Source organism: Salvelinus namaycush, chromosome 10, assembly GCF_016432855.1.
Source record: "Salvelinus namaycush isolate Seneca chromosome 10, SaNama_1.0, whole genome shotgun sequence".
In the NCBI taxonomy this organism is placed as follows: domain Eukaryota; kingdom Metazoa; phylum Chordata; class Actinopteri; order Salmoniformes; family Salmonidae; genus Salvelinus; species Salvelinus namaycush.
In genome coordinates this window covers 37,490,294-37,512,242 of record NC_052316.1, presented here as the reverse complement: position 1 = coordinate 37,512,242, position 21,949 = coordinate 37,490,294, and the positions used below count along the sequence as shown (strand labels likewise).

Here is a 21,949-nt window from a genome sequence, read left to right as displayed (position 1 = left end):
AAGTATCAGAACAACGTTTTAAATATCGTCCAAAATGTGTCTGTCAAAAAGAAGGCTACCAAATAAGCATTTTTAGAATGATAAGAAAACAGATGCTGGATGTTAGTGGCCTTTCTCATGAGGGTTAGTAGCTGGGCTTTATCAATCAGTCCGTATTATGTGCCTTATATCTGTCAGTTACTGTAATAGCCTGTTAACATGGTTACTACTAGCATCAGAAGCATTTCTTATATTAGGATTTAGCGTTTCTTATCTTAAACATCGAGATTCAGCTGTAATAAAGAGCATCCACTGACAAACAGATTGTTGGCAATAAAACAAAGATCCACAAATAACACAGATAGGCCTACATCTTTGGAACATTTTCAGGTCCCGTATCATATAGACTAGAATCTACTGTATGACACAAATGAGCAGCACACAAAAGAGACAAAACATCTCCTACTATGAAGCCATTTCTTAGTTACTGTATTACTCCTTCTTGTCTCCTAGGTAACAGTTCTCATGTGACAGGGCCTATTTACAGTGGCACAGTGGACTTCTGTTGGCAGACAGGCTCAATCAGGATAAGTCTAATTTATCCCTAATTAGTTCAAAATGAGCAAATTTAAAGGTCATGAACAGTCAAAATCATGTTTTTCATGAAATTGGATGATATTCTAAGGAAACCAGATCACAGTTTAAAAATGACTTGATTCTACATTGTACATATAGTTTGATCAATAAAGTCACTGGTCCCCTCAAACACTTGGATTCATTATTAAAGGGAACAAGATGACATCACCTGAACTTTCATTTTAATACACTAATGGTAACATGATATTCTCTTAACTAATTTAAAAAGGTACCACCTCATAACCAACACCGGAGAAGGCGTGTTTGCAGAGGGGCGTGGTATACAGTAGCTAGATAGCTAATCTACGGGTGCAAATTTTTTTACTGTATGCCGTCAGCAAATATAATTAAAAGTTTACCCTATTCATATATGGCCAAGATACTCGTTTCCCCTTTCATCTGTGTCTGGTTTTAACAAGTTACTGTCTAGCTACAGTTGAAGTCAGAAGTTTACATACACCTTAGCCAAACACATTTAAACTCAGTTTTTCACAATTTCTGACATTTAATCCTAATAAAAATTCCCTGTCTTAGGTCAGTTAGGATCATCACTTTATTTTAAGAATGTAAAATGTCAGAATAATAGTAGAGAGAATGATTTATTTCAGCTTTTATTTCTTTCATCACATTCCCAGTTCGTCAGAAGTTTACATACACTCAATTTGTATTTGGTAGCATTGCCTTTAAATTGTTTAACTTGGGTCAAACGTTTCGGGTAGCCTTCCACAAGCTTCCCACAATAAGTTGGGTGAATTTTGAACTTGTGAACTTTTGAAGTATGCTTTGTCTATTGTCCATTTGGAAGACCCATTTGCAACCAAGCTTTAACTTCCTGGCGGATGTCTTGAGATGTTGCTTCAATATATCCACATCATTTCCCTCATGATGCCATCTATTTTGTGAAGTGCACCAGTCCCTCCTGTAGAAAAGCACCCCCACTACATGACGCTGCCACCCCCGTGCTTCACGGTTGGGATAGTGCTCTTCGGCTTGCAAATCTCCCCCTTTTTCCTCCAAACATAACGATGGTCATTATGGCCAAACAATTATATTTTTGTTTCATCAGACCAGAGGACATTTCTACAAAAAGTACAATCTTTGTCCCCATGTGCAGTTGCAAACCATAGTCTGGCTTTATTATGGCAGTTTTGGAGCAGTGGCTTCTTCTTTGCTGAGCGGTCTTTCAGGTTATGTCGATATAGAACTCATTTTACTGTGGATATAGATATTTTTGCACCTGTTTCCTCCAGCATCTTCACAAGGTCCTTTACTGTTGTTCTGGGATTGATTTGCACTTTTCGCACCAAAGTACGTTCATCTCTAGGAGACAGAACGCGTCTCCTTTCTGAGTGATATGACGGCTGCGTGGTCCCATTGTGTTTATACTTGCGTACTATTGTTTGTACAGATAAATGTAGTACTGTTGATGGAATTTATATGAATGACTAGAATAGTCCACCCTGAACCCTGAAGCCGTCTAAACGTATGAATATGAAATTGATTAGAATTATGTATAACCATAGTCTGTACAATATGTCTATAAACCTTATTTGAATAAAAGACAGACTGTCTGAGCAAGATTCAGTGTCTTCCCAGCGTCTCCCTATCTTGAGCGAGGATGGGGAGTAAGTCTCCCGGAATCCCCTAATCTTGTCGGCTGGGTAGCAGGACATTGTGTGCTATTGTTAGTGTGAATGTGTGTGCGTATGTTAGTGTGAATGTGTGTGCGTATGTTTGTGTAAATGGGTGTGCGGGAGAAGCCAGTATAAAATGTATTGTTTTGTACAATAGAGCAGCGCGTTCTCGTAAATAAATGTTCTGACTATCGTAGCTGGGCCTCCGTCTGATTCATTTCAACCAGTTTCCTACAAATTCTGGGTTTCAGGCTGAGTAGTTAATTGAATTGGGTTTATGAACATCGAGAACATAATTCTCGTGACAAGTACCTTCAGGCGTTTGGAAATTGCTCCCAAGGATGAACCAGACTTGTGGAGGTCTTAATTTTTTTTCCCTGAGGTCTTGGCTGATTTCTTTTGATTTTCCCATGGTGTCAAGTAAAGAAGTACTGAGTTTGAAGGTAGGCCTTGAAATACAGGTACACCTCCAATTGACTCAAATGGTGTCAATTAGCATCAAAAGCTTCTAAAGCCATGACATCATTTTCTGGAATTTTCCAAGCTGTTTAAAGGCACAGTCAACTTAGTGTATGTAAACTTCTGACCCACTGGAATTGTGAAACAGTGAATTATAAGTGAAATAATCTGTCTGTAAACAATTGTTGGGAAAATGATTTGTGTCATGAACAAAGTAGATGTCCTAACCGACAAACTATAGTTTGTTATTAACAAGAAATTTGTGGAGTGGTTGAAAAACGAGTTTTAATGACTCCAACCTAAGTGTATGTAAACTTACGACTTCAACTCTAGGTCTTCAGCCAGCATGGAACAAAATGGGGGGTGGGACGGGTCAAAACTTCTACAGTAATGTGAATTCTACCATGATTCCGGATAATTCTGAATGAATCGTGAATAATGATGAGTGAGAAAGTTACATACGCACAAATATCATACCCCTAAGACATGCAAATTTCTCACCATTACAATAACAGGGAGGTTAGCAATTTTGGGGGGGTATGATATTTGTGTGTCTAACTTTCTCACTCATCATTATTCACGATTCATTCAGGATTATCCGTAATCAAAGTAGCATCTACATTAATGTAGAAGTGTTTAGAAACATTCTATTCTTACCTACAATAAAAATGACTCCAAAATGACACAATACATGATTTTACCATTCATTTCCATTGAGCACTAAATGATCTGAAACAACCAAAAATAAACAGAAAATGCATTCAACAAATGTTTTGAGTCACTTTGATTCACAAGCTTGATGTAGTCATTATCTGCTATAAATATGGGACCAAAAACTTCACTTTGACTACTTTAATACACATGTAAGTGAATTTGTCTCAATACTTTTGGTCCCCTAAAATGGGGGGACTATGTACAAAAACTGCTGTCATTTCTAAACAGTTCACCTGATATGGATGACAATACCCTCAAATGAAAGCTGACCGTCTTCACCTTAACTTCATGGTCATAGACTTTTTTTTCAAATCCAAACTTTTGGTATATAAAGCCAAAATAAATGCTTCACTGTCCCAATAATTAATTATGGAGGGCACTGTTGGTGCAATTTCAATGTTGTTTGAGTTGCTTTTAGTATCACCGAATTAGCTTTAGAGGATTTTACTGCAACATTGCTCACTGCAACCAAGTTGCTTAACATAGGTGTTTCAAAGAGCTGTCAGTCAAGGCGAGCTCATGAACACAAGCTCCCCGCCCACTCAGCCTGTTGTTTTAAACTTCCTGGTAGTTAGCCATGAGAGAAAAAATACTTTTCAGAATGACTTTTCAGGACCTTTAAGATAGGATGTTCCTGAAAACTTCCCCCAATCAAATCATAAAAACACAGACTAGGCTATTTAATGCTCTGGCATACGGGGAAGCACACACTCGGATTCCCGCAGGCAGGCAGGCACACACACACACACTCAAACACACACACGGCAGGAGTTGAGACAGTACTTACAGCATCTTTTGGCGGCCTCCACACACAGCTCCTCAGCGGTGAAGCTGTCTTTGAGGAACTCCAGCGGGTGAGTATCTGGTAGGTAGAAATGAATCTCCAGACCTCTCATGGTCACAGTGACGGGGCCCTCGGCCTTCCTCGACCTCCTCATCTTCCCACACAGTTGCCTGCCCAGCTCCATCACCCCCAGACTTGGCATCCAGACTCTGGAAGGAGAGGGACGGTGAGTTGGAGTGGGTAAGTGTGTCAGGAGTGGTTAATGTATTGATCCAGAGGTGAGCTCACTGTAGCAGCGATGCAGAGTCCTGCATACCCTGATGACTCATGTTCCAACATGGGCTGCCCCCAACACACACCTACTGAGGCGACGTCATTCACAACACACACACACCTACTTAGATGATCTCACCAAAGCAAACACACACCTCTTGAAATGTCATTCACATACCTTCATAGATTAAATCAAAACACACACACACACACCTCTACCAAGGTAACCCTATTAATAACACACACGCCCAGTGAATTGAAGTCATCGAGAACAACCACAGAATTATAATTACTCTAGCCATGTTATTTCTAAGAGCACAACACGCCCTGTGGTCCCGTGATGTGGCAAGCCAAGGACAAGAGAGTTGACCGAGGATACACTGTCCCCTTTACCCAAATCTCCTACTAGAGGAAGAGAGGATGAAGGGAAGAGAGGAGGGGATGAGAGGAAGAGATGGAGGAGAGATAGTTCTCCTGCATGCAGATCATCACATTAGTTCTCCCAGCAGCGTTTCCCCTTCCTCTAGAGCGGCGCAGGCAGCACCCCAGTGGCTAGGACACAGCTTGTTTCATAACAGCCCTTATCAGCCTATCGCCCGTGGCGGCGGAACTCTGATCTACTGACTGATGATGCGATCAGCGGGGTCACAGTACACACACAGCGTTTACACAGGTGGCCCAATTTGGAACTTTTTTTCACTAATTGGTCTTTTGACCAATCAGATCAGCTCTGAAAAATATCTGATGTGAAAAGATCTGAAAATACCAATTATTGGAGAAAAAAAAATCAGAATTGGACTGACACACACACACACACAAACAAAATAGGCCAACATTAATCATACATCTCTCCACTGATAGGAATATAGCAGGACATAATAAGGATTACATTAAATATGTCTATGCGGAATATAACGCATCTCAACATCAACTTTTCAGAGGAGACTGCGTGAATCAGGCCTTCATGGTCAAATTGCTGCAAAGAAACCACTACTAAAGGACACCAATAAGAAGAGACTTGCTTGGGCCAAGAAACACCAGCAATGGACATTAGACCGGTGGAAATCTGTCCTTTGGTCTGATGAGTCCAAATTTGAGATTTTTGGTTCCAACTGCCATGTCTTTGTGAGACGCAGAGTAGCTGAATGGATGATCTCCGCATGTGTGGTTCCCACCATGAAGCATGGAGGCGGAGGTGTGATGGTGCTTTGCTGGTGACACTTCTAAATAAATCACAGACATTCAAGGAACACTTAACCAGCATGGCTACCACAGCATTCTGCAGCGATACGCCATCCCATCTGGTTTGCGCTTAGTGGGACTATTGTTTGTTTTTCAACAGGACAATGACCCAACACACCTCCAGGCTGTGTAAGGGCTATTTGACCAAGAAGGAGAGTGACGGAGTGCTGCATCAGATGACCTGGCCTCCACAATCACCCGACCTCAACCCAATTGAGATGGTTTGGGATGAGTTGGACCGCAGAGTGAAGGAAAAGCAGCCAACAGGGGCTCAGCATATGTGGTAACTCCTTCAAGACTGTTGGAAAAGCATTCCAGGTGAAGCTGGTTGAGAGAATGCCAAGAGTGTGCAAAGCTGTCATCAAGGCAAAGGGTGGCTACTTTGAAGAATCTCAAATCTCAAATCTATTTTAATTTCTTTAACACTTTTTTGGTTACTACATGATTCCATATGTGTTATTGCATAGTTTTGATGTCTTCACTGTTATTCTACACTGTAGAAACTAGTAAAAATAAAGAAAAACCCCCTGAATGAGTAGGTGTGTCAACTTTTGACTGGTACTGTATATAAAAGTACTATGTATGCTAAATGTATAAATAAAATGTATATGTAAAGTGTTATATGTAAAGTGTATGTATACATAGCAACAAAGCTGTAATAACAAACAAACATATTTGTGTGCGCCGAAGAGGGGTTAATAAAACTTAAATTCGTTTTCTAGAAACTATAAAATAACTAAAAAAGAGACATGCAACAATTTTTTAAATTTTACTGAGTTAGAGATTCATATATGGAAATCAATCAATTGAAATACATTCATTAGGCCCTAATCTATGGATTTCACATGACTGGGAATACAGATATGCATCCGTTGGTCACAGATGCCTTTTAAAGTAAGGGTGTGGATCAGAAAACCAGTCAGTATCTGGTGTGACCACCATTTGCCTCATTCAGCGTGACAAATCTCCTTCGCATAGAGTTGATCAGGCTGTTGATTGTGGTCTGTGGAATGTTATCCCACTCCTCTTCAATGGCTGTGCGAAGTTGGTGGACATTGGCGGGAACTGGAATACGCTGTCGTATGTCGATCCAGAGCATCCCAAATGTGCTCAATGGGTGACATGTCTGGTGAGTATGAAGGCCATGGAAGAACTGGGACATTTTCAGCTTCCAGGTATTGTGTACAGATCCTTGCGACATGGGGCTGTGCATTATAATGCTGAAACATGAGGTGATGGTGGTGGATGATTGGCATGACAATGCCAATCAATAAAATGTGTTTGTTGTCCGTAGCTTATGCATGTCCATACCATAACCACACCGCCACCATGGTGCACTCTGTTCACAACGTTGACGTCAACAAACCGCTCGCCCACACAACTCCATACACGTGGTAAGCAGTTAAGGCCGGTTGGATGTACTGCCAAATTCTCTAAAGGGATGTTGGAGGCAGCTTATGGTAGAGAAATGAACATTAAATTACCAGGCAACAGCTCTGGTGGACATTCCTGCAGTCAGCATGCCAATTGCATGCTCCCTCAAAACTTGAGACATCTGTGGCATTGTGTTGTGTGACAAAACTCCACATTTTAGAGTGACCTTTCATTGTCTCCAGCACAAGGTGCACCTGTGTAATGATCTTCTTCATATACCACACCTGTCAGGTGGATGGATTATCTTGGCAAAGGAAATATGCTCACTAACAGGGATGTAAACAGAAATAAGCTTTTTGTGCATATAGAACATTTCTGGGATCTTTTATTTCAACTCATGAAACATAGGACCAACACTTTACATGTTGGGTTTATATTTTTGGTCAGTGTACTTATTCCATTGTGTGGTAGGCCTAATATTAGCCTGGAGATGGGCCTACCACTACTGATGCACTACAATCACAATAATACAACATTAAAGCAAGGTTTATAATGTGAGATACAAACATCATTAATGCTCATTTCATATTTAGAACTGTGGTAGCTGGACTAGTGAAACATTGTATACATAATCAAAGGGACTTTTAAAAAGGCCCAATGCAGCCATTTTTATATCAACATCAAATAATTTCTGTGTAAAAATCAAGTAACTTACTGTAATAGGTAATAGATTCCCATTAAAATGGGAAAAACTATTTCTAAAGCAAGAATTTTGCTAGGTCTGTCTGGGAGTGGGCTGAGTGTTGAGGGGAAAACTGAAAACTGCATAGCTGTTATTGGCAGTGAGGTTTGGAACTTTTTTCTGATATTGGTCTATTAACCAATTGACCGCATGGTGTCACCATGGAAAGCTGAATCTCCCGCCCATGCAAACCTGCTGATTAAAAAAAATTTAAAAAAATAAAAAAACAACTAAATTAGATTTTCTAAGTCCACAACAATACTTAAACAACATCAGGAGACCACTTTTGAGGCCTGGGATTTTTTGTTGTTGAAATTACTAGTTCTGGGTGTAGTTACCCTTTAATCCCAGCGTCCACCTAGGAAGAGGCTATTGTTTAGTGGTGTTTTTATAGTGGCTACACAAAGTGGCAGCCTCGCGGACCACACATACAGACAGGGAATTCTCCTTGCCTCTTCAGAAAGTTGCAGGAAATACAAATCACTGATGCATTCTGTTCATGTCTTATGATAAAACTTGGGCAAATTACATTTAGTTAATTTCGTACTAAATTCAATAGACTATTGAATATTGTTAAATTGTGTTTTATTTACTGGATTCCGTGATTTCGTCCACGTTCTCCGCATCAAGGATTTTATAGGGCCCTATAAAACATTTTGACTGCACTGGGCGTATCAATACACCCAGCTACTACAAAGATACAGGTGTCCTTCCTAACTTAGTTGCCAGAAAGGAAGGACACCGCTCAGGGATTTCACCATGAGGCCAATGGTGACTTTAAAACAGTTGCAGAGTTTAATGGCTGTGATAGGAGAAAACTGAGGATGAATTACTCCACAATACTGGCCTAATCGACAGTGTGAGTGAAAAGAAGGAAGTCTCTATAGAATAAAAATATTCAAAACATGCATCCTGTTTGCCATAAGATACTAAAGTAAAACTGCAAAAGAAATGTGGCAAAGCAATTAACTTTTTGTTGTGAATACAAAGTGTTATGCTTGGGTCAAATCCAACAACCCATCACGGAGTACCACTCTCCATTTTTCAAGCATAGTGGTGGCTGCATCATGTTATGGGTATGCTTGTAATCGTTAAGGACTGGTGAGTTTTTCAGGATAAAAATTTTAACGGAATTGAGTTAAGCACAGGAAAAATCGTTGAGGAAAACCTGGTTCAGTCTGCTTGCCACCAGACACTGGGAAATGAATTCACCTTTCAGCAGGACAATAACACAAGTCCAAATCTACACTGAATTTGCTTACCAAGAAGACAGTTAATGGTCCTGAGTGGCCGAGTTACAGTTTTGACTTAAATCTGCTTGAAAATCTATGGCAAGACTTGAAAATGACTGTCTAACAATGATGAACAACCAATTTATAGTGCTGGGCGACTAACCGAAATGTCAGTTGACCGACATCGGTTGAATTATTTGAATTCCATTTTGTTCAGTTTTCTTCTGTGAGCTCAATACACACATTGCACAGTTCTCTATGGATAAATCAAATACAGCCTGAACTGTCTGATGTAATAGGGAGCTGTCGTTTCCAACTATTCTACATAGTTTAGCTCATAAAACATGACCTACAATGATATTTGTATGTTCACAGATTAAATTTCATGTTTCACCATGGCTTTTCTTATGATCCTAACAAATTATGCATGGATTTTCTTACGAGCCTAACGATGTGTAAGTTCGATGTGTAAGTTAAATTTTTTGGCAGCTATCTGGCTCCATAAACCCTTGCCTCCGTTCTCTTATATCGAGGCGAAGTTGGGTTTTAATGACTGGTCGCAGCAACAACATTGAGTCAAAATTTGTTGATTCTTGTAAATATGCTATTTCTGAAAACTCTTAGCTACATGTACCTATGTTTGTACTGTACAAATACGGTCCTTCCGCGGGGTGTTAATTCATCATTTTAATAAACTTTTAGTGAATACAATCACAGACTTTTCCCTCGCTGCTCATACTACGTAAACTGAACTCCAATTGGGTCCGTGCTATTCAGGTTCCTTGGGATGTCCCTTGCTGTGTTCAAGCGTTAGTCGGAACAAGGAAACTCAGAAAAGTCCGACTTTCTAACTGGTTGTAGTTATACACCTGCAGTTATACATTGAAGTTGACATTTTAAATGGTTACGGTAGAGATTAAAGCTGCAACATGTAACTTTTGAGCGAACCGTTATAGATCTGCCATTCTCATTTAAAGCAAGTCCAATAAGCGGTAGAACTGTTCTATGTGCGCCATTTCTATGCTTTCCGTTCTTCCGTTTTTGCGTCTTTTACTTTCGGGTTTGTACACCAGCTTCAAATACCTGAAAATATAATATTTTGGGTTATGAAAAATATATTTTTATTTTACAGCGGCTTAGATGGTTCGATTCTCTACACTGATTGTTTTGTCACAAACTTTAATTTGGCGAGCTATTCAAATTGGTGGAAATGGTGGAGCGATGTCTGCATATTGCACATTTAATATTAGGGTTAGGTACGTGTTAAGGTTAGGGCTATGGTTTAGATTAGGGACCTCCCAATGATGCCGGATAGCACAGACTCAATTGAATCTCAGTTTACGTTGTACGAGTAACGAGATAAAAGTCCGTGGTTGTATTCGCTAAAAGTTTTTATTGGAAGTATGAATTTCAGTACCCCTCGGAAGGACCGCAGTTGTACAGGACAAACATAGGTACAGTTAAGAGTTTTCAGAATTAACATTTTTACAAGAATCGACCGATGGTGACTCAATATTGTTGCTTGTAAATCCCGCGACCAGTCATCAAACTCAACTCCGCCTCGATACAAGAGAACGGAGTTGAGGGTTCCTCAACTATGAGATCCCGTGCATTTGTAACAGCCCGCAATAAGCAGGTGTGAATCTAATAACGATTCTAGTTCAAATAATATCAGCGGCTTGATGGCTGGTATTTTACTCAATATCAATTTAAAACAGATTGTATGTGGTTTTTACTCACCTAGCCGTTAGCAAGCTAGCCAGATGGCAAGTTTACTTCCGTATCGTTCTGTTTGTAGATCCAGAATATAATTATCCGTTGTGAAACTATAAAGACTGAGTTGATCTTGACAAGAAAATATCCTTAGGCATGTCAATATTCCAAACGAATTTGTTTTTGCCCGACGAGTTTCTTTCCCTTCTGGTCGAAAGCACATACATAATCTTTCTAGCTAACCCTTCCTGTCAAGTAACGTCCCTATTCCCGAAAATAGTGCATCATGCTCAGCTTTACGCATTCTGATTGGTGCATTGCTCCTTCAGTCAAGTGATCCTTTAGCCCACAGACACTGTCATATATGTTGTTAACCCTAGACTGGAGGGAGCAGTAAACTGAAGGAAATCACATCCATTGTAGTGTGTGTGTGTGTGTGTGTGTGTGTGTGTGTGTGTGTGTGTGTGTGTGTGTGTGTGTGTGTGTGTGTGTGTGTGTGTGTGTGTGTGTGTGTGTGTGTGTGTGTGTGGAGATAATAAAACTATTCCTCATCTTTCATGGGTCTTAAAATCCACACAAAACGGTGTGAGGTTATTATAAATGTCACAATTTCTGTTGCCATGTAGGCTTTTGGGAGTTCTTTGCATAGTAATGTTCTATGTATATTACTCATGTAATACACCATGCACAGTACCCTACCCTGAACCTTAGACACTGTCACTAGCCGGCTACCACCCGGTACTCTGCCCTGCACCTCAGAGACTGCTGCCCCATGTACATAGTCATTGAACACTGGTCACTTTAATAATGTTTACTGTTTTATCCACTTGATATGTATATACTGTATTCTAGTCATGGCTCACCTTATATAGCTACTGCTGTACATAACTGTTCTATTCATATACTGTCCATACTGTCTACACACCATTTACATACATACATTTAAGCAATAAGGTGGTATAGGGCCAATATACCACGGCTAAGGGCTATTCTTTGGCACTACGCAATGCAGAGTTCATTGATACATCCCTTAGCCGTGGTATATTGGCCATATACAACAAACCCCTGAGGTGCCTTGATGCTATTATAAACTGGTTACCAACGTAATTAGAGCAGTAAAAATAAATGTTTTGTCATACAGTCTAATATTTATTTTATTTAACTAGGCAAGTCAGTTAAGAACAAATTCTTAATTACAATGACAGCCTAGGAACAATGGGTTAACTGCCTTGTTCAGGAGCAGAAGGACCGATTTTTACCTTGTCAGCTCAGGGATTCAATCTAGCAACCTTTCGGTTACTGGCCCAACACTCTAACCACTAGGCTACCTGCCGCCCTGATATACCACGGCTGTCAGCCAATCAGCATTCAGGGCTCGAACCATGCAGTATTTATATTCCGGACTCTGACATTGCTCCTTCTAATGTGTCTTAATTTAACTGTTGGATTATGTGTGTATTGTTTTTGTATTCCTAGCTAATGCTGCATTGTTGGACCTGCAAAATTGTGTACATGACCAATAAACTTTGATTTGATTTGATGCATACATTAGTCTAATGTGGATTCGATACCCCAAAAATATATATACAGTAGATATATCTTGCCTCTTTAACAGGCACTCAGTGTCTGGTATAGCTCAATACAAATGCACCGAGACTCTAAAAGCATTTCATTATATAATTTGCAACACATGGAATGGTTAACAAAATCAATTCCTTCTAACTGTTACAGTAATATCACTTATATTTGCATGTCAAAAATCCATCTGTTGTGGGTTACAGGAAACATTGATTGTCCTTGGTGAGGAAAACTCCAGTCACAATTGTGTTTGTTTCTGACCATCTTCATAAATGATTTACATCTTTAATAAATAACCCTTTCTCTGTTAAAAAGATGGGAAAGGGCTTTTTCTGTTGCAATTGAGATGTAATAGGGAATTATGCTCCTCCATTTCTTTCCCATCTGATCATATTTCAAAATATGATCATCAACATTTCTTATTTACAGTATTGTCACGTAGTCCAAAAAGGAGGCCAACTGTCAAATGGAAACTGACATCCTCGTAGTGAGGTGGGAGGAAATAGAGAGCCAGGTCTTTTAAGATGGTCCAGTCTGTCTGTAGGAGAGGGACTTCCCGTCCCATATCTGATGTGTTACAAATGTGTTCGTTTTCCAGGAACCGTGGGCAGAAATTTCCCAATAATGTTGTAGTCACTGACACAATAAGAAAGTGCAAGGTGTAGGCCAAATGTATTACAAACCTACCATATTAAAACTAGCTTTTAAAAATACTGTATACAGGTATGTATGTTTTTTTTTTTTACATTCTATATGATTAATAGAACCATTCATATGTAACAGTCCCAAACGTGTCAATCACAGAAGTGCTTATAAAGTAGTCATTATGAGACTGTGGTGCTGTAAGTGTGAATGATGATTTGTTATAGCTTCAGCTGGAACTTCCAGGTTCACAGATATCCTGGGGTCTCCAGTAAACTGAAAGGCAAGGGAATGCCATTACAGTGTAGTGAACGAAAAGCAAAAACCACAGGTCACCATTAGCAAACCACTACTTTCTCACAGCTATAGGAGAAAATAAAACATTTATTTTCAAAATAGGGATGTGAAACAGAAGTCGACTTTTAACTACAGTTCTTTGTTTACCAAATTTCTCTGTCAGTGGTTTTATTATTTACCAGAATTAATGTTCCACTGATTGCCATATCTCCAAAGTTAAATTGTGTGATTAGGGTAATTCAGGAACCTTTTTTTTAATCCTCAAAACCATTTAAAACTTTGATCTGTCCAGTTAAACCGAACCGTGTGGATTGATATCTGTTGTGGTGAGTGAGTGGAAAAACATGTATGGGCAGAGAAAGGAGAGCGAGCGGGATAGAGAGGAGGGTGGGGGCAGAGACAGAGAAAGGGAGGGGGTAGAGAGAGGGGATAAGGAGGGAGGGGCCAGAGAGAGGGTGGAGGCAGAGGGAGGGAGAGTGAAAGATGTGATGTGACCTTTTGTTTGTCTGTGAGGGGATTTCCGCATTGACTTCCTGTATTGCTAACATTCTAAGGACATGTGTCAAACAGGAGTCTTATGTAAATACCTTTACTTATATGTTGTTATTTCTATTATACAATCATACCAAAAATGTATTATTAACTTTTACAAATATGTTTGTATTATTTATTATATACAAATCTAATCAAAGTTATTAATCAATTTGAAAATGTGATGTTTTTATTTTAGATATTTTATAGCTTTAATTATCAATAATTCCCCACAAAACATCACAGGCTATAATGTCTTTAATAATTGCATTTTATTTCTGGAAATTTAACAAAATTACTGTAGTCGCCCCACACTTGAGTATTAGTAATAACATGACTACATATTATTTTCAGTTTCTTTCTGATTTATTTGCATTTAATGAAAAACATTAATGAATCAAATGCTATAAAAGAAGAATTTGTTCACTTTCAACTTATGACATAATACATCATACATCAATTTTAGTCAAATAAAATTAAAATATATTAGGCTATAATCATACATTTTCTAATTATCCAAATATTTGTATGTGGTTTTGAAAAATGTAAGTCGGAGACACAACATTGTAATATCCCATATGTAATTATTTCAGAGACACAAAAGTTCCCCCCTTTTTCCTTCACTGCAGCACCAGTTCCCTCCCTCCATCCTTCCATCCATCATCACATAGTCAGTGGGTCAGGTGTGTCAAGATGGCAGCCATCCTTCAGTTATCACAGTACTGTACCTTTAAAATGGACAGCATCAGCACAGTGATAACTGAACCAGGGCAGCCTGGATGTCAGATTTAGCAGACAGGAGACATGAGCCAAGAGCCAGGGGCCCAGTCAGTCTGAGTTCCAGCACAGTGACGGTACAACATCAGCAGTGGTGGAGGCAGTGCAACCCAACGCCCTGCCAAGGTATCAGGATGCCATCCGTCTTCATAATACCAGGCCAGGGTCAAAGACACACACAGGACTGGGAGTCCAGAGCAACAATAATACCCCACAGTCAGTCACACTGTTTTATTGCAGATGGAACCATGCTATAAATAGGGGGGACAGGAGAATGAGAAGACGCTGTATACTATAGGGTTGGCAGGTGGGGGTGCCTTTGGAGATTATGAAAATATGCTAAAACCATAAATCATGTTTGTACTCATGTTTTCCACAGTCTCGAATTACATGAATGAGAACACATTCGCATGCAGAAGTAATGTACAGGCTTCTCTATACTATAGGTTACACAGGGAACTGCATTTAACAAAACCTGCAAATCTTGGTAATTATTCACAAGAGATAATTATGCATGTGCTATGAATTCCATACAGTGATTACATAATTCCAGAAAGGTATTTTACTACCATGAGTACGATGTCTTTCTCACCTCATATGAATGTAATCCCAATATCATACATGTGTAACAGCTGTAGTGTATCATCTTTTTCCTAAACTTTTTTGAAAATGTATTTTTACAGGAATAACAACTTGTTAATTGGTCGACGCCAGCACTGTTTACCCAGTACAATGTTTGAATTGCATAATTTATACCACAGAGCTGACGTAAGACTTGTTATGATTCTTGGGGCTCCGCCCTCAGCGCGCGAAGCCTCTCCAGCAGTCCAGTCGCGTAGTCTGATCGCAGAGACTCCTCCCTAGCTCTGTCCGCCCTCCGCTTCATGTAAACAACTCGATTAGCTGGTTCTGTTTGATATCACAGGATTGCACGAGCATTTGCCAACAATTATTTAAAAAATAAACAGCTGCACAATGTTGAGAGAACAGTTGATTCGAGCAAAACACATAACATTGGTAGCGTAATTCAATTGTAAAATGTAAATAGCCTAGCTACAAAACTTACCATAGATAGACTGTACTTCTTAGCCTTATCAGACCCTTCAATAATCGTGAAGAGCCCACCATCGTATTAAATAAACGTACTTTCTTTCAAAACATATGATCACTATTATAAGAAAATCGAATGCAATCAACAAATTTCAATTGCTTGTTGCTGTTTCTATAGCCTAAATAAAACAAGAGTAAGGTTATTTAAAAACCTTTGTAAATAGGCCGTCTATCATTTGACAAATTTGAAAATACATAAATTGCCATAATAACTTTAATATTCAATAAGTAGACCATGTCAAACAGCAATGCTATCTTTTCTATTGAGTCGTATTAATGTGCAGCAAACGCTAACGCCCAGCCTACACACACCCCTTTCTAGTTAAAAACAAGTATTATGTAGTCCACATTAACATCAGCAATTATCTTTTTATATTTACTTGCAGTACAATATCTGACATATTAGACTTACTTACTTGCATTTTGCGCGTTTCATTCCCGTGTTTCATTTTTTTTATGACGCAGCAAGACCCACATAGAACAACGTGATTGTCGCCATTTTTTGTTGTTATTGAAATCTCTCAACCATGTGACAAAAAAAACAGCTAGTGAGTAAATGTATAATCTTCCAATTTATTTCCGTTTGATGGATTAGGCAGGTTCCATTGACTGAAGACAACAATAGGCTGTGCATGCGCAGCATTTGACAGCTTTAGGACACTGACGCCGCCGTCTGGTTCGCAACAAGTAGGCTACATTCCTTGGTCTGCAAATGTTGCGCGGAATGACAGCGTCTCTGCGCGTAATGGTATGTAGCCTGGGTGCCAGTCTGTTTCTGTTATCTTGCCATCTCCTTATGGAATTGTCATGTTTGGCTTGACAATGACAATGGAGTAGGAGAAAGCACAAACAGATCTAGGATTAGGCTAGTAATGTGTGATGGCCAATGTTTCAGAGGGACACCCGAAATGCGAGAATTACCGTTGCGCGCGAGCTAGGCGACAATCAGCTATATTGACTGTTGCTGTCAACAATTGTGTCAATTTTGGGATTCACAGTGTTTTGTCAATAGGTGTCTTACGCATGAGTGTAAACATTAATTCGGATTTATACCATTCATTACGCAGTCATTGTCAAGATCCCACCCCCTCTCTACTCTCCCCTCTGGAGACGTGCCAATAAATATTACTCCCAAATAGTTCTGAATAGCTTTAATTGCATTCTAATAGAACATCAATGCACGAAGTTGGACTTTCATACAGTGAAGTAAACTTTCTGGCAACGCATTGATCCTTTAACCTAATAGTGTGTAATAGTGTATTGACCTAGTAGAGGTGGGTCACACAAACTAGGCCTATGCATGATTGATGACCTTACCTTAGATCTATAGACTTGTGATAGCTGCATAAACTGATGCCTGTAGGCGTTAGCTCAGTGAGCTAAAGGGATCTGCAGTCGTGCAGACGATCCAGGTTCTATTATTCTAATCCGTTATATTCTATACTCTTCTAGTCCTCATGTCTCAGCCATAGATTTACATATGGTTGCTTCAATGAATTCATCATGTCTCCCGCACAATAGAAAACTACAGGTACCAGATTCCTAAGCACCAAGAGTTCCTGCGCACATTTTTTCTGGATGATGTGTCGGGGCGGTGCTGAGAAATAGGGCGTTGTGTCAGCTCCTCCATCCATTCGCAGAGAGAATCCCTTTCTTAAAGACGCAGGCAACATACTGTCCTTTGAAAACAGGAAAAAAAATCTGACTTGGTCTGCGTGAACTACGTGCTTTATAACGCATACTTTTGCAGGACACACGCAGAAATCGGAGGTGAGGAGTGATTGTGGGCATCCGCGAGGTATCTCATTATGCGTGACTGTTGCCCTGTTGTTTTTCTCCATAGTTTAAATCCGACATCTGTACGAATATAAATCTACGAAGTTCGATTTCTCTCGCTGATTGGATGAATGAGGCTCTTTATCAACCTTGCTTCGTTTCGTTTTTCGTTTTTCTTTAGCCTTTATTAATCTTAATCGTAAGTAACCAATATGGAAAGAAATTGTTTGATTCTGCAATACTATTATACACTTCAATAACTATGATAAATTAAACTATTATAACTATAATAAATTATAATGCACTTTAATAACTATGTTCCTGTTAACTCAAAGGAACAGAAAGTCTCTGTGCACAGACTTTGATGATAAGTTGCACAGCGCACACCATGGGCAACATTGAAAGATGCTTATCAATGTTTCAATGAATGCAAAAAGTATGTTATGGTTTTCTTTTGTCTCCTCCAGATACAGATACAGTCCGTGGTGTCTCAGGCTATAGTGGATGATGGCCAAACTGTTCCGAGCTGTGATCATGGGTCCACCAGGTTCTGGGAAGGGGACCATATCTGAAAGAATTGCGCAGAGCTTTGGCCTCAAACATCTGTCCAGTGGCGACTTTCTTCGGGAGAATATAGCTGCAAATACAGGTTGGCCTATTCTTGATAAGTTACTCACCATCTATTTATCATTTACAATTTAACAATCTATGTTTACTTTATTATTTTTTCCATATTTTCTTATTTATATATATATATATATATACACACACACACACATTTAATTTGCCACACCTAAACCTTCACCCCCAGCAGCCTAAGCCTGTTGTCGGAGCTTTCACTTCTGTAAATTCCAATAATATTGTAACACCAGCAGAGGCCCAAGTTGAGGCGAAGTGAAGAGAGTGGCTTCCATGTTGGCACCATGCCGGACTGTATCCAATAACAGTGGAGCATTTCTCAAATCAGGAAACTCCTATCATCCAAGCCACAAAAACAATAGTTCAAGTTAGAAGCGATGGCAAACCTACTAAATTGTCCACATTAAAATACACATATTAAATGGTTTAAAAAAACAGCTATAAAGAGTTTACTTTGTTTAAGGCTGTGGCAGGTAAAAACTTGTTATAGTGTGTTTAAGATGTTGAAAAGCTGTAATAACGTTTATCCCTGAATTACCTTGCTGTTATAACAATGCTGCATCAGAATATTGAGGGATGTTTGTAACTTCTCTGATTTGACTTTTCTGAGTCCATTAAATGAAGCCTATTTTAATCAGAATGTGTGCCCAGCTCTTTAGCCCACAAATGAAATGTGATGCATTCAGGGCAAACCCAAAACACATGTGTATACTTGTAATTACAGTTGTCAGTACTGCTTTAAGACCATGCCTTACTAAACTAAACCCAGTTTCCAGACTTACTATACTGGAGTTATTTACAGTACATAGGCCTACAGTAGCACTTGTATAAACACATCATACTCTATATTGAACCATAGAAAAACCATAGAGATCTTCCGTTTAATTCTGTGGACACAACAATAGTATGCTTTGGCTTTATGTACTTCTATTGTTGCCACTGTAACAACATTGTCGTGATCCAGATTGGTCAGTAGGTCATTCAATGACATGAATCAATTATTGATGACTGTAGTTTAGAGACTGTAGTTTTGTCTGGAGATCTGTCTTAGATGCAAGTTACGTGACTGACTGCTGTGACTAAAGCAGGGGAAAAAGCGGGAAAAGAAAGCAGGGTGAATGGGTAATCGCTTAGGTGTTGTGTAACTGTCCAGTGAAAATGTCATTTTTAAAAGATAATATTCTGTTAACTCATACCCAAATAATGTTGTTGAGTCGTCCTATACTCATATTTGTGGCCAAAGCATAAATTGGAGGAAAAAACACTTAAAAAACACAACCTTGTATCTCAAACAGACTGTTTAAAAAATGCTTGCTATTTCCTCAAAGTATGATGTCATACTCCTGAAGAGGATGAGCTTAATGTAACAGGTTAGGAGAATTAGTTCAAGGTTAGGAAAAGGGTTAAGGTTAGGTTAGCGAAAATGCTCTCCTAACCTGCTACGAAAAGTCACTTTAATTATAGATGTATTGAAATGGTGTGGTTTTAGGGAGTCCCCTGGCCAATCAGCGGTCTACTCGCATTAATATTTTTAATGACCGGTATACGCCCACACCATTCTGTTGTTGGGGAATGCCCACATCATTCCAAAACAGAAAAGTTGCTTTTTAACATAATTAAAATTCTTTGGAGGAAAAATATTTCACTCATATTGTAAGTAATTATAGGTCATATTTCAAAGAAATCTGGAAACACTGGACAATTACTTTAAAGCTATAAATGGTATTCCTAGATGGGTTTGCTCTGCCCCCCTGCCTCTAGCCTAAAGTCCAGCTCTCTTATTAGAAATCTTTCAAAACGTATTAATGCGTTTTACTTATCAGGTATGGATGCCATAATCATCATCTTATTTTCTTCTTCATCCTCTCTCCCCTCCCTCCCTCTCTCCACAGAGGCCGGTGTTCTAGCTAAGACCTACATAGAGAGGGGTCTGATGGTGCCGGACCATGTGATGACACGGCTCTTACTGCCCAGGCTGGAGGAGATGACCCGCCACAGCTGGCTGATGGATGGTAAGACCACACACACACACACACACACACACACACACACACACACACACCTGATTGAGTTTACTGTTAAATATGACCATCGTCCAGATAGTGTAAGATATCATGTCAAACATTGACTGAATAGGTTTGTGGCTGAAAGCAGGCCAAGGTCTGTAAACATTAGTGCAATTTTACACCCTAATCTAGTCTAACAGGCCCAGCAGAACCAGTTTCCAGGAAGGAGGAGTTTGTGTTGGATAAATACAGTATTTGCAATATGTCTACCAATTTCATATCAGTGTCGGGTAAAGGGAGACATAAGGATCTTGTGATTGGATGTTTTATGATGTCCCACAAAATATATTCATATTTTCCTCAACGTTGTTGTGCAGGAGCAGTGTGAGATTCACACACACACACACACACACACACACACACACACACACACACACACACACACACACACACACACACACACACACACACACACACACACACACACATACTTGTAAACATGACTTGATGGGGACACATGTCAGACACACACATACAAACCCGCACCCTCCCCACAGTCGCCCTCATCCCTCTCTTCTCTCCCTCAGGGTTTCCCTGTACCCTAGCCCAGGCCAAGGCTCTGAACAGTACCTGTGATCTGGATCTGGTCATCAGCCTCAACATCCCTTATGAGACCCTGAAGGACCGACTGAGTGACCGCTGGATCCACCCAGCCAGTGGCAGGGTCTACAACATGGGCTTCAACCCTCCACACGTACAGGTCCGGAAGTACTGTAGTGATTCTCTCCTTTTAATCACCAGTTTGTCACCCTTTTCTCACCTTTATACGTGTTTAGACTTCTGGTTAGTCTGTCTGTTCCTCCCAGAACCCAGCACTAAGCATTGGTTTCTACAGAAGGCTGTGAAAATATGGTACCAGATTCTCTTGTATTTGTTTATGATCAGTACAATCTTTGAATAATTTGAATGTGAGGGGTTCAAGATAACTTTCTGTGTACAGTTTTCATGAGTTTACGCCATTGCTGTAAGAATCTCTCTGTGTTGTGTCGTCCCTCCAGGGCAGGGATGACCTCAGCGGAGAGCCTCTGATCCAGCATGATAATGACCAACCAGAGGCTCTAGTGGCCAGACTGAGGCACTACAAGGACGTGGCCAAGCCAGTCATAGACCTGTACAAGTACGTCCACTCTTCACATCACTGACACATCTTTAAAAGCACTGTGTAAATATCTTTCCCTGTAAAGTCTAGTCTAATCTTGTGTAGTCAGTTCATCATTAATGTCCATGGTCAGAAATAGTGTACCCACCTTCGTACTCTCTCACCATTGCTCATTTAAGGTTTTTGGCCATACTTTATGTTCTTACATGGACATTTCAGATGAAGTACATAACTGATCAGTTACATAGTAATTACAATTTAGTTTCAATATTATTATAATGTTATTACAATATAATGTGTTTAAGCTACATGGTATCAATGCAACTATGCATCGAAAAAGTGACCTTATTTTCCTCCCCAGGTCAAAGGGCATCCTGCACATGTTCTCTGGCACAGAGACCGACAGGATCTGGCCTTACATCAACTCTCTTCTCAGCACTAAGATCCCTAGCAGACCTGAGACAGACACACAGCACATCCCACTGCCCTGAGCGGAGCAGAGGTGACACAGTAGAAGTGCAGGCCGTGCACAGGAGCTGTTAGGAACCCCTTTAGCTTGGCAGTTGCTACCAAAACATGTCTGCAAATACAATCTTATGCACTACATACAGTTGAAGTCGGAAGTTTACATACACTTAGGTTGGAGTCATTA

At 39.8% G+C, this 21,949-nt stretch overlaps 2 protein-coding genes across 2 annotated transcripts in view; one reads left to right on the top strand and one right to left on the bottom strand.

Moving 5' to 3' along the window:
• The window catches only part of jak1 (Janus kinase 1), a 91,060-nt gene extending 80,012 nt beyond the window's left edge, over nt 1–11,048 (bottom strand). Inside the window, exons 1-2 of the mRNA XM_039002827.1 lie at nt 10,810–11,048; nt 4,210–4,415 (exon numbers count right to left, since the gene is read on the bottom strand). Coding sequence (XP_038858755.1) covers nt 4,210–4,408 — 199 coding nt within the window. The 5' untranslated portion in view covers nt 4,409–4,415; nt 10,810–11,048. The remainder of the gene's footprint in view (nt 1–4,209; nt 4,416–10,809) is intronic.
• Nucleotides 11,049–17,399: 6,351 nt separating this feature from the next.
• On the top strand, nt 17,400–21,949 carry ak4 (adenylate kinase 4). The gene is made up of 6 exons (XM_039002004.1): nt 17,400–17,487; nt 17,961–18,142; nt 20,025–20,144; nt 20,726–20,898; nt 21,197–21,315; nt 21,659–21,949. Exons 2-6 carry the CDS (start codon nt 17,998–18,000, stop codon nt 21,786–21,788), a joined length of 687 nt encoding a protein of 228 aa, XP_038857932.1. The 5' UTR covers nt 17,400–17,487; nt 17,961–17,997; the 3' UTR covers nt 21,789–21,949.